This window comes from Corvus cornix, chromosome 11, assembly GCF_000738735.6.
Source record: "Corvus cornix cornix isolate S_Up_H32 chromosome 11, ASM73873v5, whole genome shotgun sequence".
NCBI lineage: Eukaryota > Metazoa > Chordata > Aves > Passeriformes > Corvidae > Corvus > Corvus cornix.
The window spans coordinates 9,000,054-9,018,107 of NC_046341.1; the positions used below are offsets into that span (position 1 = coordinate 9,000,054).

At 38.1% G+C, this 18,054-nt stretch overlaps 1 protein-coding gene across 3 annotated transcripts in view; it reads left to right on the top strand.

Moving 5' to 3' along the window:
* SLC7A6 (solute carrier family 7 member 6) overlaps positions 1-17,736 on the top strand; it is a 32,044-nt gene extending 14,308 nt beyond the window's left edge. For all 3 annotated transcript variants that reach the window (XM_039558520.1, XM_039558521.1, XM_039558519.1), the window contains 6 exons: positions 347-470; positions 12,820-12,923; positions 13,937-14,033; positions 14,686-14,835; positions 15,543-15,726; positions 16,889-17,736. In XM_039558520.1, coding sequence (XP_039414454.1) covers positions 347-470; positions 12,820-12,923; positions 13,937-14,033; positions 14,686-14,835; positions 15,543-15,726; positions 16,889-16,983 — 754 coding nt within the window. In that variant the 3' untranslated portion in view covers positions 16,984-17,736. The remainder of the gene's footprint in view (positions 1-346; positions 471-12,819; positions 12,924-13,936; positions 14,034-14,685; positions 14,836-15,542; positions 15,727-16,888) is intronic.
* Positions 17,737-18,054: the final 318 nt, after the last annotated feature.

The following is an 18,054-nucleotide window of genomic DNA, read 5'->3' on the forward strand; positions in this document are numbered from 1 at the left end:
TTTAAAGCATTTAAGTTTGAAGGCTGTTATTACAGATCTGGAAACCTTGAAGTTAGAGTATTTGAAGAGCGATTGCATAGAATCCCTTTTTACACATAATTTAGGTTATAAGTTACTATAAAAATCAGATTTTTTCCCAGTCTTCTGTATTATAATTTCTAGTTATAAAAGAAACCAAACTCTGGTTCCAGAGATACCTTCTTTTGAAATCTTTATTTTGGCTTCATAACTTTACTGTCTATTGTAAAGGATACAAATAAATAACTGTAATCTGTTACTACTAATGGATTTTTTTTTTTTCCCTGCAGTTATGGGTTGTGGAGTTTTGGTTGTTTTTGTCTTACAGGAACTTGCCCCTGGCTATTGCAGTATCTATGCCAATTGTGACAGTTATCTATATTATGACCAATATAGCTTACTATACAGTGCTGGATGCTCAAGCTGTTCTCGCTAGTGATGCTGTGGCAGTGGTAAGTTGACCAAGTGTTATGAGTGTTTGAGATTGCTTATAAAATCATTGGTAAGGGTATGAGCAAAAACCAGACTCAGTGTTAAGCAACAGCACAACAAAGTTCGTTGGCAAGATTGACTGTACTACTTCTAGGACAGTTAAGGCACACCAAGGAAAAACAAGCAACAACAAAACCAAATACAATCCAGGCAATCAAAACAGAAATTAACTGAGAGCTACCTAGGTGTATATGTGTGTGTGTGTGTGAGTGACAAAAGGATAGCGAGAACAAGGTAAAAAGGAATGCAGCCTGAAAGCTTAACAACACTCAGACACAACAGTATTTTAACTTATGCCTACCTTAAGCTTAAGTTACAGCTTAATGTTAGCAATTTAACAAATGAGTAACACTTAGCAGCACTTATCCTAATTTATGACTTCCAAGTCGAAGTTAGCAATTTAACAAAAGAACAACACTAAGCAGCATTTAACTTAGCTTGTAACGATAACTTAACCATACTGACAGGCCTAACTTACTGAGATATCTAAGGCACTTAAACATCTAAGAAAGCCGTATTTCTCCCAGATTTGCTATAGCGTATATGCACGTTTATGCAGCCAGACAGAAGGAGTCAGTGCAAACAAGGTACCTGTGAAAAATTCCCCTCAGAGGGCAGTGAAATACTCACTTTGGACGCCTTTGCATCTCCCCAGTGGGTGAAGGGTCAGGCCTCGAGGAGTGAGGTATCAGCCCAGGACTCACTGTTGGCTGATCCTCCAGTTACAGCAAATGTGAGAGTTGGCTGGTTCTGCGAGGCCCTGCTCAGAGGGAGCTGCTCGTCGCAGCCTGCTGCGGTTCCAGGAGAGCTCCAAGGGTCTCCTTTTGGACTGCTGTTTGTAGGGTCACAGGAGAGTGGGCTTTAGTCATAATAATGTCTGGGGCAGCACTTCCCTTGATGGTGTGAGAACAGGAATGTTGTGCTGTTCTGGCAAGAAAAATATTTTCCAAGGCTGTTCATAAGGAGAGCAGTAGCTTGTTAGACAGCAGCAGTTCCTGGGAGCAGATGGTGTTTCTGATAAGCTCGGGAAGACCTGAGCCCAGGTGCTGTTTTTCAAGACTGAGGCCTAAGGAGCATTTCTCAGATCACGGTGCCTCCTGGAAAGGAGGAGGGGGGAATGCAACACCACATCAAGTGGCATTTTGCTACATTATTGATTTTGCACCTTCTAGGGATGCATTTCATTTCAAGGGATGAAACAGGAAAAATCCCTAGTTTATTTTAATAAACACAGGAGGACAGAACAACTTGTCATAAATATTTTAATCTCACGTAGGAAAGCAGTTAATGAAATCATGTCTAATAATGATAGATTACCAGATCTATTAAAATGAGCACAGATGCATCTTGTTACTGTACTTTGCAAAGTCACTAATTAGACTTGTGCACTTCGAGCTAACTGTAAATTAAGACTCATGAGTACATGGTTGTGTTCCTTTGTGCTGCAGTATTCCAAACATGGAGCAGGGTTGCTCTGAGCTGATGGTTGGTGCAAAGCTTATCTGTAAATGGATGTGTGGCAGCTCAGCCGTGACAAAGTTCAGCTTTGTATCTCCTCTTCAGTAACTTATACCACTGTCTTCCCAACACTGTATTCATTCCAAAAACTTTTTAACATTTTGAAATTCATTATTTTTGTGTATGGAAGGAAGTTTGGATCCAGTTAAAAGATCTAAACTTCTTAAAGTAAAAGCTGGTAGAAACATGTTCTGTACTTAAGCTAATAATGAAACAAAAGTAAAGGGTTGGGTTTTTCTTTTGCCCTGTAACTAGTGAATTAATGGGATTGTTCTGGGTACTTCATATACTTTAAAGTTGAAACTTGGGAAAATTTAATCTTTTTGGGTATTTAAATCAGAGGAAAAGAAATAATGCCTTGCCTCCCTTTTAGATTCCCAATTGGCTTCTAAAATATAAGTAGTTAGACAACGGATAGAGCGTTTTAAATACATCAAAATGAAGGAAGTATTTTCTCTGTTCCCACAGAGGATTACTGGGATTGAAAACCAGCTTAGTAAACCAGGAAACTCTTGTTTCAGATACATGGGCAAATGGTCCTGCAAAAGCTCTGACTTAACCTCATTTCAGACTGCAGAAATATTTGTATTTAGTGTAAGATTTCAAAGTAGTTTATGGTAAATGTGGGCCGTAACTTGTTATTTCAAATTAATTATATAAATGTTTATTTCAAAATGTATTGAAAGTAAATAATAATTCTTTACTAATATATAAATAATAATTCTTTTAGCAGGAATACACAAATACAGAATTGTCATGAAATGTATTGGGAAAAACTTCCTAAAACATCTCAGAATGAGACAAAACAAGGATAGAAAATAAACATATGCTAAGGGGTAATTGATTTCTATTGTGGACTGTAGTATCCCATATAAAGTACCGTCCAGTGACTGATAATGGAATTATTAATATTTGTCTGGTAGTTACTTAATCCAGACAAATCTAAAAGCCATTACACAGTCCACTGTCTGTCCTGATTTCTGTAAAGCAACACAGGTTTTTCCCTAACAAAATCTGGAAAATACGCTCCTTTGACAGCAGTGAAATTCTCCAATCCAGCCTATCCTCTAAGAGCATTCTGTGCTTGCTCTACTGCTCCTGCCCCTTGTCCTCGCAAAGGTTTATACAGCTGGATGGCGAATGGGATCAGGAAAAGTGACCCACCCTGGGAGACTGGGACAGTGATTCCCTGGGGGCCTGCCCAATCCATGCTCCTGAACACAGCAAGTGACAGCATTGCAGCAGCAATTGGTGGCCAGATAAAGGAGGGCTGGTGAATGCCTGAACCTTACTGCACATGTGAAACCCAGGCCTAAATTTTTATGATTTTATATATACTTCATTTAGTTGTTCTTTGAGATCGTTTTTTTACCAAGAGTATGTATTTATCTTTGAGTCCATGTATACGTTTATGTATATATACATGCAACTTTCCATGAAATTGTAATACTCAGAACGGGACAGATCAGGTTTTCCTCTCTACTGTAGGATGTATCTGAACATGGAGGAGAAAAAAGGAAGACTTAAAAATGATGTAAAGTCCTTAGTCAATCTAATCACATGCAGAGATACTGAGTGACCGGGAAAAGAATGAAAAAATATGTTTTTGAGTTCCAAAGTTATTTTAGATGTTTTATTTCTTGGACTAATTTTAATGGAACTCGAAGAATGTCGGAGATTTTTGGAAATCTAAACTTTAAGTTTTTACTCTATCTCAGGTTTGTCAAATACCTGAATTTAAAAGCCGAACTCATGTTCTATCTAAAGGAATTTTTGCTGAGATGTCTCATCAGCTGGCAAACAATGCTTTTCTGATTGCTACTATTTCCATCCCTTTTAGAATGATTAGGTGAAGGTGCAGCTGAAGTTTAATACTTAACACATGAGCTATTGAAGATTCCTTCTCACTGATGTGAACAATTGCCCAGTTTTATGAAACTGACTTTAAACTTGATCTACTAAGACATTAGCAAATAGTGTGGGCCTCTGGAAGGATGTTTGTAGAATGGAGGAGTTGACGCTGAGGACCTGACTCGTGCATGACATGTACTTTGCACTACTCTGTGTGGTTGGGTCGCAGTAGGGAGTGCAGCACGTGTGCTCTTGTAGTTAATCTTCTAATTTAGCCTGTTCTTAAAGGGGAGCTCCTTTTAGTGCTGAAGCTAAACAGTGTGAACCAAAAAGCAGTAAGTGGCAGTAATTTGGAGAATTGCTTCAAAAGTGCACTTGCAGTTCAAATTCAAATACTTGATTCAGGGGGAGGGGGGAAGAGCCAGTGGCTGTATTTGAAAACCCTCCTATAATATGAAAATGTAAAAATCTTTATGGTGAAATTTCTCTGAGTGGTGAAAGAGAGTTTTATCCTCAATGGAATATGTAAGAGGACTTAGGGCATTGTATTCTGGGGATGAATGAAAAAAGGAGGTGAGAATTAAGCTATTGAAAAAAATTAATCTGATGAAAATGAGCCACTTTCACCTGCTCACATATTCTACACGTGATACAAGACACAGATTACTTATTGCCCTTTATGTAGTTGGTGAAAGTTGATGTAGGGCGAAAATTGTATTAATGAATTTTTGAAGAAACATGGTAGTAATATTGCTGCATTTTAGTCTTTGGTGTAGTCACGCAGCAGTTACATTTAATCTTCTTTGTTGCTCCCTTGGGAGGGAATGGAGTATCTTTATACTCTTCAGGGAAGAGGCTTTGAGCTGTAAAGGGGTGGGGTGAAGGTATTTCCGGCTTTTGAATGGATTAAAAGTTCTGAGGGAAGGAAGTATGAGTGTATCTTTCCACGTCACCTCGTGTACTGTTTTTCTTGGTGGCTGTGAGGCAAAAGAAATCATACCAAGGGATTGTATGGGGAAAAACATGATAAAATGTCCTCCTTTTACATCATAATTGCCTTCATTGTAGTATAGTCCCAGTGTTGGGCTAAGACGCTGAAGTTTTAAAGCTTTTTTTGTTGAAGAAATTCAAGTGGTACAATAACAGCTCGCTTAAAAGTTCTGAAAATGCTCTTCAGATGATTGCTGATCATCTCAAATCACTCACTTTTTCAATGATTCCTGTCAGAGTTTCACAGTTGACTTCTGTTTTACCTCCTTATGCAAACCAACACAGCCTTTACTGTTAAGTGTTACACATATGAAAGTTACTGCAGCTGGCTCCACAAGCACTTTCTGGGCTGTTTTATCTCCTAACAGGAAACATACTGGCTGCCAGTGCACAGCTCATTACCTGCTTCCTGTGTTTGGTCATGTCTGTGGGTTTTGATTGAGTTCATATGATAGCTGGTATTTGTCAGCTTGCTTCTTTTACTTGGAAGAGCTAAAAATGCTTGAAGCAAATAGTTGTTTGTCCCGCATAGCCAGCTGTCATCTTTCTTGGAGCTGTACAACTTTGTCAGTAAACTGGGGATAAAGAGGACGACTTCAGTTGCATCTTTGAATATCATCTCATGAGTCCAGTGTAGATCAATCAATTCACCCTCTCTCATATTCGAGAGCAGGCTTGCTTTGCTTTGCCATGCTCCCTCAATGAGATGGAATGTGGGAGGCTGTGTGTTTTATAGTTTAATAAATGTTGAGTTACTTTTTTCTAACTGAATTCAGGCTGAATTTTAAAAATTTTTCTTAGACCTTTTGGATATTACTTCTCTTCCTTCATTGACTTCACTGGCTTCTTTTCTGAAGAGGAAAATCTGTTTGTCCTTAGCCATCAGTGTCATGTTCCTCTCCTTTGCTTGCACTGGCACTTCCCCAGTAAGGTTTCTTTGGATGAAGTGCACATTCCATACCTTACAACTGAAGAACTCTTCGTTAGGGACAGGCAGTTGCTTTTAGAGGGGAGCTGTGTAGTAAGCTATTTGCCTTCTTTCTTGGAGCTAGCTGTAATTCACTGCCAATGCAGCACTCCCAATGCCAGTTACATGGAAGTTCTCTGGCTTTGGAATTCAAGCTGAAAAGCTGAGCTGAACTTGAAAGAGTGCTGTGTAATATTTTCAATAAGAGATAGGTAAGAGACTTGGAAAACACTGAACCCTTGTTCTACAGCTAGCTGTTAGAGATGCTAAGAACAGGATAAACACCTGAGAAGGTTTAGATCAAATATCTTCAGTACTTCCATGAGAATATAAATGGAACTGTTTTACTGTTGGAGCTGACATCAGAAATTTTACTGTGGACTGGACAGAAGAGACATCTTACATGCATGTAGGAATGCAATATATTAATGCAGCAGAGTAGTGCTGGTTCTCTTACCATAAAATTGTATTTAGTGACCTAAAAATGAAGAGGGAATTTTGTGCTGGACCTTGCACTGCACTGGTACCTTTTTCTCTGAGTCAAGGTGTTGCCGGTAATACAAGGAGAGCATTATGTCTGTTTGAGTAGAATCGATCAACAGCATGGTAATTGAAACAAGAATTACAGGAAACACTAACATTTAAATTGTTTTCTTTTGCACCTTTACCATTTTCTGGGTTTGACTGAGGTGCACTCTTTCTTTTCTTTAATATATGTGCCATTAAATCTAATTTGGTCAATGAGGAGAGATGTCATACAGTATCCTGACAATGTAATCTATGGCAGTGGGAGAAAACTTGTTCTGCTCAGGGTCTTTTTTTGCATGTGCAGCTTCCTGATTGCCATAAATCAGAGTTTGTTTCTGTTAACAAATAGCACCTTGGAGACCTCAGAAGCTCAAAATTAAGAAAACACACTGTAGTTCTCACTGCCAGATCTTCCTGTGATGTGTGAATGTATTTACACTTTGCCTCAAGAGAAATGTCAAAGCAGAATTAATTGTGTTTCCAAAACACTAGTCAGATTGCTCATATATATATTAATCCCCTTACTGCTCTGTATGATTTTCAGGGTAAGCATGTTACAGAACTGAGCCTGGAAAAGCTCCTGGGCAATGGGATCTTGAAAAGAGTTTCATGAAGAGGCTCCGTAGATGCCTTTTAAACTCTCCTAATAGAAACGCATCATAAGCTTTGGGTATTTTTTTGGTGTTTCTTACTCATGTTAGGCTACACATGAGTGTAGCCTAAAATTCTCTTTGCATTTGTCCCTCCAGTCAATACTGTTTGGTGCTTTGACAGCCCAGCATGTGCTTGTAGCTCCATACGCTCTCAGTGTAGTCTGACATTTCTTGTGTGCCTCTAAGTGCACTTCTTGTGTGCAGCTAAGTGTGATGAAGCAGTTCTCATCTTGTGATTTGTAACATAAATGTGGGTCTTGCTGCTCATCTGTGTGCCTGAATTACTGAGTGTGAGGCAGTATTCCGTGTATTTTGTTGTGACAGCTCTTGATGCGGGGGATTTCTGCTGCTTTTAGTTCAACCTGTTTGTATAGAACTGTTGTTTGGACCTTTAAAAGGACAAAAAAGTGTTCCTGCAAACCATTCACAAGTTTCCAGCTGATGATCATGAGATCAAACTAACCCAAGACAAAAATAAAATTTAATCAGTCATTCATCCCTTGAAACAAAGCTGTAATTCAGTTTTTGACCATTCTTCTGGGAGTAATGTAACATTTTAGTCATGATGCAATAAGGGCAGTTCAGCTGAGAAGTGCACAGCTGGAAGCCTCTTCCTTCATTGTTATTCCCCGATGATGGTTTGAAAAAAAAAAAAATTGAAACTAAGGAGAACAATTCTAGGTGCATGTCCTACAGTGTGCATGTATCTATGTATACCTTACATACCCAATGGATGGGAGGGCATAAAAGAACTTTATCCTTAATTGCAAGTGTTAAATCAGCAATTCTCTGAATTCTGTTTCCAAGCTGTTGGAAGCAGTTACAATTCAAGTCTGGACTACAGGATTTTTCAGGCTATAGCAGAGATGACAATTTAATCTCTTAATCCTTCTTGCTCTTTAGACTTTCTCAGAAGAATCCTGAGATGATATCCATCCCCATAGTGGTGGCTTTCTCCTGTTATGGTGGACTAAATGTTTCTGCTTATAGCTGCCTCCAGGTAGGCTCCTCTGTCATCTTCCACATACCTTTGTGAATGCTCCATTCTTTCCTCCATTGCCAGCTCATTTGTTTTTATAAATGGACTTCACAACTCCCAGAAGTAGTGGTAGTTAAAGTGGAACTGGTGAGGAGCTCAGCTCAGAGGTCTGTCTCATTTGTGGAGGATCCATGATTGCGCAATTGTGGTTTTAGCAGAAAGCAGCCACTAACTCTTCTCCTTTTCCCTCCCTGCTTCCCTTCTTGGTGCAATGCACTCAGTGTGCATGCTTGATAACTTGATTTCATGTTGTGCTTTTCTCTGCCCTGCCCTCTTATGCAAAATAATCCTCTGATATGCACACAGTGAATGTTTATTGTTGCTGCTTTTACTTACACTTCAGTAACTCTTTCAGCAAGAAACACTGTGGAGATCTTTGGGTTTGTCTTTGTTCACAGGAGATTATAGCTGAGCTTTAGAGAAGACATTTCTTGGCATCTGTTGAAAGGAGAGTGTTGAAAGATTTATAAATTTGTACTCAAGTGTCTGAGTAATGAACTTGGCTGATTTTTGTTGTAAATGAGGGTGAAACCCTGTCAGAAAACACCTGCCTAAAGGCAGGTGGGTCATTATGTGTCATGTTAAGCTGGTCGATACCAATAGAAAGATGAGCCAAACTTTAGGTACCTTTCAACTTTGTTTTGCTGAAAGATCATTTTGCAGGCAGATCTACTTGGCAAACCAAGCAGTACTCTTTTTTAGATGATTGTCAGTTAAAATAGTCTTACGCATTACCTCACCTCAAGTTTACCTCTTGAAGTTTCTCCACCCTTTTCTCTGTCAGGAATCCCAACTACAGCATTAGAAAGTACATTGGAAATGACAGGGTTCAGTAGAGGTTGTCACTACTCTTACCTTTTGAAGAGTCTGACTTTTACAGATCTAGGGAAATTACTTATTTAGGCTTTGAGCTGGATCAACAGTTGATGTAGAACATAGCCTGCATCCTGAATACATTGAATCTGTAGCATTTTGATCTGTATATAATTTGTGGTTTTTACTGCTCAGAGGAATGATTGCTGTTTTCCAAGATGTGTGAAACAACATTAGCATATCTTAGAAAAACTGGATATAGATTACAGGATGGAAATAGCTTTGAGTTAGTCCTGCACCTGTCATTCACACTGGCCCATTACCAAATTTTTCAAAAGGAAATGGAAAATGCATGCAAAGAACATCTTTGGGGGGGAGGGGGGAATTTTCTCCAAATGACATGTTAGCTAATTTGCATCCTTCAGCATAAGATTACATTCATAGGTTTTCTCTCTCTTCTTTAGCTTCAGATGTTAATATTATTTATCTAAATACTTATCCTTCAAGCAATTTTACTTAACATCTTAGTTCTCTAACATCTTGTTCTGTATCTTAACTTTATATATTAAAACAAAAAATCCTCCAGGAGTTTTGTGTCTAGTAATTTCCTTTGCTGTTTGGCTTCAGAAATCAGCAATTGAGGTTCAAATATTCCTTTAAAATATTACAACAATTGCTTATTAGAATTTTCGTCTTGTCCTCGTTCTGGAAGAGTTATCTTAATTCATTGATTGGATCATAATAAATGACATTCTGCTTCAGGAGACTGGGTTTCTCTTTGAAGCTGCATTTAGATGCAATAAGGATCTGAGAGAAGCACTTTCGGTTCTAGGAATTATTTATTCTTGAGCAGCAGAAATCTTTTATATACAATAATGTAAATGATTTGTTGCAGTTTCAGTTGGCTGAAAATGCATTCCATGGTAATCCATGGTATACAGAACACATTTCTTATGGCATGGTCTTCTGCTAAACTGATGTTCTGATTTCAGCATGAAATAGAATATGTCTATGGACTAGTTCTTTTATACTTTTCTCATGTTATTTTTTATAATATCTGTAGGAATCTGTGTGAATTTTTCCACCCCTGTGTTGAATGCTCCATTTTGAAGGAAGCCATGCTAAGATGGATAAACTAAAAGAGCTCTGGAAGAGAGGTGCCTTTCCGAGAACCAGAGTGACACAGCTGATGCATTGACTTTGAGCCTTTAGGCAGAGTTCAGTTGAAGTGATTATTTGGTTTTGCATTGTCCTTCAGCAGCAGGAAACCGTGTCTGCCTTTGAGGCTCAACTAAATTACACAAAAGGATGGAATACATTCTGCTTTTTAGTATTAATGATGGTACACAGCAGAGTTGGATTCTGAGCTGTAACCTGGATAATGTGCTGGACAAAGCACTTTTTCAATGCAGACAAAGAACAGGAAACTGTATCTGGCCAAGCTTTGGTTTTCTCAGCATCTTGTGGTTTAAAGATTGACATTATATACAGGGCTTTGTCCCATGAAAATCCAACCCTCATATAACAAAAAAAAACCCCCAAACCAACTATATTAAGTCTTTCAGGCTTTTTTGACCTGCGAGAACATTAGGAAAACAGATCATAATGCACTGCTATTGATGATCTGAAAGGTTCCTGGAGTAATTAAATCAAAATTTGACCACTTAAATTGAGATAACTTCATATGGTACAGATAAAGTCCAGTTCTGAATGTTAATCATCTTTGATTGAGCTCCTTAGCTCTTAAGTGTAATGATGAAGACCAGTGCTTTGAAGGGGAGTATTTCCGCTGTCGATCTTACTGTGTCCCGCAGCCATAGGGAGGAGGAGGAGAGAAGATCCAGCAGGCAGGAACTGTACAGCAAGATTGATTTATTTAATTATTTTACAAACTCTTTTATAAACTTTTTCTTCATAGTCTGGTTGGACAAAGGATTAGCCACGCCTTGGGGGTGATTGGTTAAAATCCTAAAACATCCATTGTCAAAATATTCTTCTACTGTACCATAAACATAGTTCTACAAGGTTGCAGGTGTTCTTAGTTTACAGAACTTCTGCTGTTATCTTCCATGAGAGAGAAAAGTATCCCACGGTTTAGAAGAAGCAGGAAAATTCCTTGCTAACAGCATTTTTGTATCCACAGGGGAGGCCAAGGGCAATGTGTTTAAAAATACTAAAATACTAAAATCTGAAGAAAATTTTTATAGTAGACAAACGTGCAGAAAGCTGAACTACTATATATGCTTTTTATGTCTGAGGATCTTGAAATTGTTAAAGCAAGAGAGAGATAAGAAAGCTATTTAGAGAAAGGTTCATGAAAAGGATTAGATTACTGCTACTTGCTAAGGTGTAAAATACTCAAATCTTTGGTGTTTGTTTGAATACTACTTATACATGAGTATGTACCTTTCTGTTTCCATAGTAGTGACTTCATGCTGTCTAATGTAGACACGATTCTTTTGCTACCATGACTGTTAGTTTGCTTCTGTAAAAGAAATCGTGGAAGTGATTCAGTTTCCTGTAGGTAAGATTGGGATGGGTAGGAAGGCTTCCTCCACCCATGTCCTCTGAACACAGCACGAGGGGATTTCTGCCTAACTTCATGCTAAAGCTCACGTCCAGATACGTGCAGTGCTCAGACCAAGATGGGAGGTAGAATACCGTGGTGGCTGATTAGCCTGTGGCACAAGGGACACAGAGAGCTCTTGGTAAGACAGGCTCTGGTGTTAGAGACTTATGATCGTGATGAGGGAAAGAAGTTTCTCTTAGGATGCTTGTTCTATTACGGTAATGTATCCCAGTTTGGCTTCTCCGGTTAGCTGTTAGCTTCTACCTCTCGTCACTCCCCCAGAGCTTCCCCACTGGTTTCCGTTCCCTCGTCCCGCCTTTTCCCGCCCCGGATAAAACCTCTGAGTTTGGCATTGTTCTGCCTTTGCCTCTGGAGCCTTTCACAGTGGGGAAGCAATAACCTGCTCCTGTGGAATGCCACGCAAAGACCCTTCCCATCTCTTTTGTCACCAGCTTTATACTGAAGCTAGCCGTGCGTTTGTGCGTGCGCACGCATGAGCCCACAGAGCCGGACAGAGACAGTAATAGAATACCTATCAGTCTGCATGAATTAAATTTCTTCATTTTTCAAATGTGTTGTCTGATATTCTAAGTCTCCCACCCTTTTTTTCAACATCCAGGAGGCTGAACAGAATAGACCAGGACAGTATATTGCAAATTATTACCCATTTTTGTTTTAGACCTAAGATTGCTGGCAATCAGTGGCTCTTACCACTTGCTGTGAAACTTTGATGCTCATGACTTCTTGGTTTCAGAGCTCTACCATGGGCAGTCCCCACAGTTGCTTGCAGTATTGTCTAGCAACATTAACAATTGAGCAAGTGATAAGATCACTTGCTTTGTCATTTGCCAGGTTGTGAGAGTAGAGCCCAGAGGCCGGTGGAGCTAAAGGAAAAGATGATGTTGCTTAGGAAACTGCAAAAGAAGGAAAATAAAATAGATTCCTAGAATAGTATCTCTAAACAGTAGGTGTGATGTTGGCTGTGGTTATCCACTGCAATATGGCAGTTCTCTGGTTAGGTAATATTTTTAGTAATCTAAAGAATGTTCACTTAAGTTCTGTAGGTCAGTTAGATAACAAAATATATTAGAATTGGTATAGGATTGGTAAGGAAATTCTCAAAACATTTTGGTTTTCTTTGTGAGCATTATTTTTGTGAGCAGAAGATACGACTTCAGATGCTTGGCTAAAGAAGTTTGTGCTTATTTAGAATCCATAAATAAATAAGAAGACTGTGTGATTCTTTGCACTGCATTATGGACTGTCCTTACGATATTACTGTTTTTCCATACAAAATGTGTTCCAAAGCTCTGATGTCACTGTTTTACATATTCTTTTTTGCAGATATTTTCATGTTTCCTTTTCTTTTCCCTTTCATCAGACATTTGCAGACCAGGTATTTGGTATCTTCAGCTGGACAATTCCCATTGCTGTAGCCTTTTCTTGTTTTGGTGGACTTAATGCTTCAATTCTAGCATCATCAAGGTATCTCTTTCAGTTTGACAAATGTTCATAAGTCTTTTTACATGTTACTGTTATGCTGATCTATTATAAGAGTGGCAAAAATAGTTTTTTAACTGAACCTATGATGAATAACCACAATAAACAACAGATCTAAATAAACCTCTGTATGTGTGTACATACACTCTTAACACTGCTTTGTTTCCCCAAAACATTCCTGAGTGTATGCAGAGCATAATTAAAGATAAAATTAATTTTGTCTGTGTGCTGATTATTTGCTGATGATTATCTTCCATTTTACTTGATAGAATAATTCTAGCAAGTTTTTGTTTTCAAATGTATTTACTGACCTTTTAAGAATCAGTATTTTAAAACTTTGTACTTGGAAAAACCCTAAAAAACTTGCTACTGCTATGAAGCTGCAATTGGAAAGCTCAGGATACAGTGTAGAACCTTTTCTTTGAGCACTGACTGTGGATATAACTAGCAAAAGTTTTAAATAGCTTTATTCAGGCGTTTTAAGATTATTCCTGTCCATTGAATGAATTTGCAATGCCTCTGTATTGAGAAGAAATATGATCATTTGGAGAAGCAGTCAACATAGAACAGTTGGTAATAAAATTGTGTGTTTGTTTTTTGAGCATGTGGTTGAGTGACGTAATTTTAGGGCCCTGACAGTCTCTTCTGCTTGGCATTGAAAACTATTCTTCCCTAAGCTGGAATGTTTTCAGTGCTAGCTTTTAGAATTTTGTGAAACAATAGAAATTTGTTTCAGTTACTTAGATGTTGTCTGTTTTACCTGCAATATGACTTTTTAAAAATTGTTGTTAACAGCATGTTTCTAAAAACTTATATATCTTTCAGTGGTTGTTGTACAGTACATTTTTATAAGAAGGGTTGAATCCAGGTTCCAGTTTTAAGGGTGGAAATTCAGTGGTGTACATATTTATTTTGACTCGTGTTATTTTTTGATTTTTTGTAATATATTCTCTCTTGCCTGTGGTCTCAACATGTGTTTTCTTACTGCTTTTTTTCAGGCTATTTTTTGTAGGATCTCGGGAAGGTCACCTTCCTGATCTGTTGTCTATGATCCACATAGAGAGGTTCACACCTGTGCCAGCACTGCTCTTCAATGCAAGTTGTTATTGCTTTTCTTTTCAACTGATTAGATGGGACAAACAGCACAGCTTCCCTCAAAATGGAGCTTCAAGACAGGGCTAGAAAAATGTACACACATATATATGTATAAAAAATAACATGAGAAAAGTAAAAGAAGTAATCCATGTACGTATTCTATTTCATGCTGAAATCAGAACATCAATTTAAGCAGAAGACATGTCATAAGAAATGTGTTCTGTATACCATGGATTACCATGGATTGCATTTTCAGCAAACTGAAACTGCAACTAATAATTGACATATTGTGTATAAAAGATTTCTGCTGCTCAAGAATAAATAATTCCTAGAACCCAAAGTGCTTCTCTCAGATCCTTATTGCATTTAAATGCAGCTCTGAGAAACCCAGTCCCCCAAAGCAGAATGTAATTTATTATGATACAGTCAATGAATTAAAATCTTTTCAGAACAAGAATATGAATTATTTAAAGGAAAACTTTAAAAAATTCACAAGAGACAACTTAAAATATACTGTCATCAAGGTGATTGCTGAGAGAGTGATTTTTTGAGGCATAACCAAGGAGTATAAGGTGTTAAAGGCAAAAAGAAGCATAAAAAGTAAGTTTCAAACTTTTGGGTTTAGATTCTCAATCCTGTTTTTTTCTGACAGTGTTTTATGACCCTTATTTACCTGGCTGTGGAAGATGTCTTCCAGCTTATCAATTACTTCAGCTTCAGTTACTGGTTTTTTGTTGGTCTGTCTATTGCTGGGCAGTTATATCTACGTTGGAAAGAACCAGATCGGCCCCGACCTCTTAAGGTAATACTTACTACACAATTGTTTAAAATCCCTGCCTCCATATAATCTAAAAGTACTGTCTAAAATCTGGACCATACATGTTAAGTCTAAAGGTTACAAATTGATCAGAACATAAAGCATGGTTTCCATTTGATGTTGTACCATGAAAGTTAGCTTCTCTGCTAGGTAAGAATAAGAGGTTGTTGTATCAGTATACTCTATTATTATATGCTAGTTCAATCAGTATTCCTCCTGTCTGCTCACTGGGGAATGTTTCAATAGCTTAACATACTAGTTAGCCTTTTATTTAGCAGGAGAAATCTCTGATTGGGAATGCTCAACTTAAGTAACTCTGTGGACCACATTTAGCTCTGATGATATCTGATCCTCTAATAACCTTCTTATACTTTAAGTTGATACTGTACTCAAAAAAGTCAGTAATTCTTGTTTCCCAAGTGTTACTGGTTTTGTCTAAAAACACTTCATGCCCTATGCACTTTGTTTCAGCACAGCAGTTACCATACTTGATTACTTCTGCAATTTTTAGCAACAGTTCTGTTAAGAATAATTCTGCGATTTCCTTATGGTCCTAAATAGCCAAATATATGAGAGGAAGAGCAGATAATTTCACAAAGTGGGTTTCAGAGAGAAAAATCTGTATCATAATGTTTGTAACTCTAGACAATGAATATTTCATTAACGTTGTGTTCTGTTTTTTCTGTCTGCAGCTGAGCCTGGCTTTCCCAATAATATTCTGTATATGCACAGTATTTCTGGTGGTAGTGCCACTCTATAGTGACTTTGTAAATTCACTGATTGGAATTGCCATTGCTTTATCTGGAATTCCATTCTTTTTCTTGGGAGTCTATTTACCTGCATCAAGGAGACCAAAATTTATAAACAAGCTTATAGGTAAGTTTCTTTGTTAGCTGGAGACCTTGTTAGGAAAGGGGAAGAGTAAATTGCTGACTCTTGGTCTGTTGATGGATAGGGTTGTGGTGGGCTGACCCCACCCATGTAGCCGCTGGCTCACCAGCACCCCCAGCAGCATGAGGGACAGAACAGGAAGAGCAAACGTGGAAAGACCTGTTGGTCAAGTCAAAGACAGTTTAGTAAGTGAAAAGGGAAAAAACCCTGCTGCTTTTAAAAGCAATCAATCACTGACCCATCCCACAAGCAGTCCAGTTTGCAGCCAGTCTCCAAGCAACAGCTGTATTGGAAGAGATTCCCACAGGCAAACACTTCTTGCTCAATCTGTTTCGATTGCTGAGCATGACATCAGATAGCATGAAATAGCCCTTTGCATAGTTTGGGTGGGCTGTTCTGGCCATCTTCCTGCCAAACTTCCTGCCCTTTCCCATCCTGCTGGCTACAGGAAGAGCAGAGTAAAGAGGAAAGAAAAGAAGCCTTGATACTGTGCAAACACTGTTCAGCAATAGCCAAAACATCAGAAAAAAGTCTTTATTTTAACCAAGGCTGATGACTGTAAAAAGTCTGAACATTCTTGGTAGCACAAACTGTCCAGCTTTACTGAATCAGTTACTTGAAGATGGATAGATTTTGTCAGTAAAGGATGGAATTTTGCCTTCTGTTGAATTGCAGCAGTTAAATTACACATTTTTCTCCATCAGTGCTCTCTTGTTATTGTTACTATGTGAGACAGCCATGATCAGGGATATAGGAAGGTTTATAGCATAATCTTACCCTGAAAGCAGGATGTGCTGCTGCAGCAGTAGCATATATGTAAATATTCAGTAAACTTGTAGCTTTCCCTGTGTGCTGTTAGTTTTACCTTTTTTATTCCACCAATTTTACACTCTTAATTACAGAGAAAAAAATATTTCACTTCAGTTATTAGCAGGGTGCCTAAGAAGCAAAACACCCTAGGATATCAACAGAACAGTCTAAGATACTGTCTGTTAAAAATAATGAATGGGAGACAGTTATTTTATTGTTTGTTTCCCTAAAGAGAAGTGAGACAGCATTCCTGAGAGCTTTCATTAGTCAGATGTGTTTTGTAATTAGAGTTGAGATAGGTGGCTGTTGTTCTAATTTATCTCCAATTTCTGTGCAGGTGCAGTTACACGAAACATGCAGCTGCTCTGCTACTGTGTTTTAACAGAGATGGACACAAATGAAGAAAAGAAGTTAGAAATCAAATCCAACTAAAGTTTAAAGCCATTAAAAGAAGCAGGAGGGAGGAAAAAGCAATTACAAAAATGAAAGGGAAGAGCTGGAACTGGAAGACACAGGAAAACTGTTTTCGGTGGTCTTCCAGAAATGCTGAAAATGTTCTTACTTGCAGATGGATTTCAACACAGATCATGCCCATGTCTCATCCTCCTAAACTGTGGCATGTTTTCAGGGCAGGTTTTCATTGGATAATGATTACCTACTCATCACCTACACACACAAGCTGTGTGTTAATAGTGTTTCTTCTTCAGAATTGGTATGAAAATGATAAGAGCTAATGGATCAAATTAGATTTCTGCCGAACCAAGTGGTAAAGTAATCCATTATTAAGTTAGACTAAAACCCACTTTGACTCCAAAGACCAAGTCATTTCCAGCTTAATTCTGATGGATGTTTGCATGAAATGATTTGCTGTACTATCTCAGTTCTTATCCCAGAAGACAACTGGTCACACCAAACTACTTCATTAGTTTTTCTGCCCCTAATGATAAATTAAGTTCTGCTCCATTATTTAAAGACTGAACCAACCTTTCTCCCTTTGAAGTTTTTTATTCTGTGGGCTACATGGAAATGTATCTGACTGTGGCAAGGAGTTAATCAGCAAAGCACCTTGGCACTAAAGATTTGATTAATGGTTGTTGATTTTTTGTTAACTCGTTAGTGCTTTGTCAATTTCTGTTAGGTTTTATGAAAATTCTGAAATTAAAATGTTCAGTTTGAAGCCTGTAAGCATTTGTTTCTGAACTGTTTCAGTGAACACACAGTAGCTGAGTTACCTCAGCAGTCAGAAAATTCCCTTTATAAACTTCAGTGCTGTTCACTAGAAAGTGACCATCTAAAACCTCACAGAAACCACTTAACTTTCTTTTCCACCTATAGTAGAATTTCTGTGGCAGATGCTAGATCTTGAAAGCTAAGTAGCAGGGAGGAAAACTAGAAATAAAAACAAAAGTAAAAAGTACTATTGCAGCACACATATGCTAATTCGTAGTCTTTGTAATTCCAAAGCTCTAAGCCTAAAATCAGGATAGTTTTAATACTGAATTT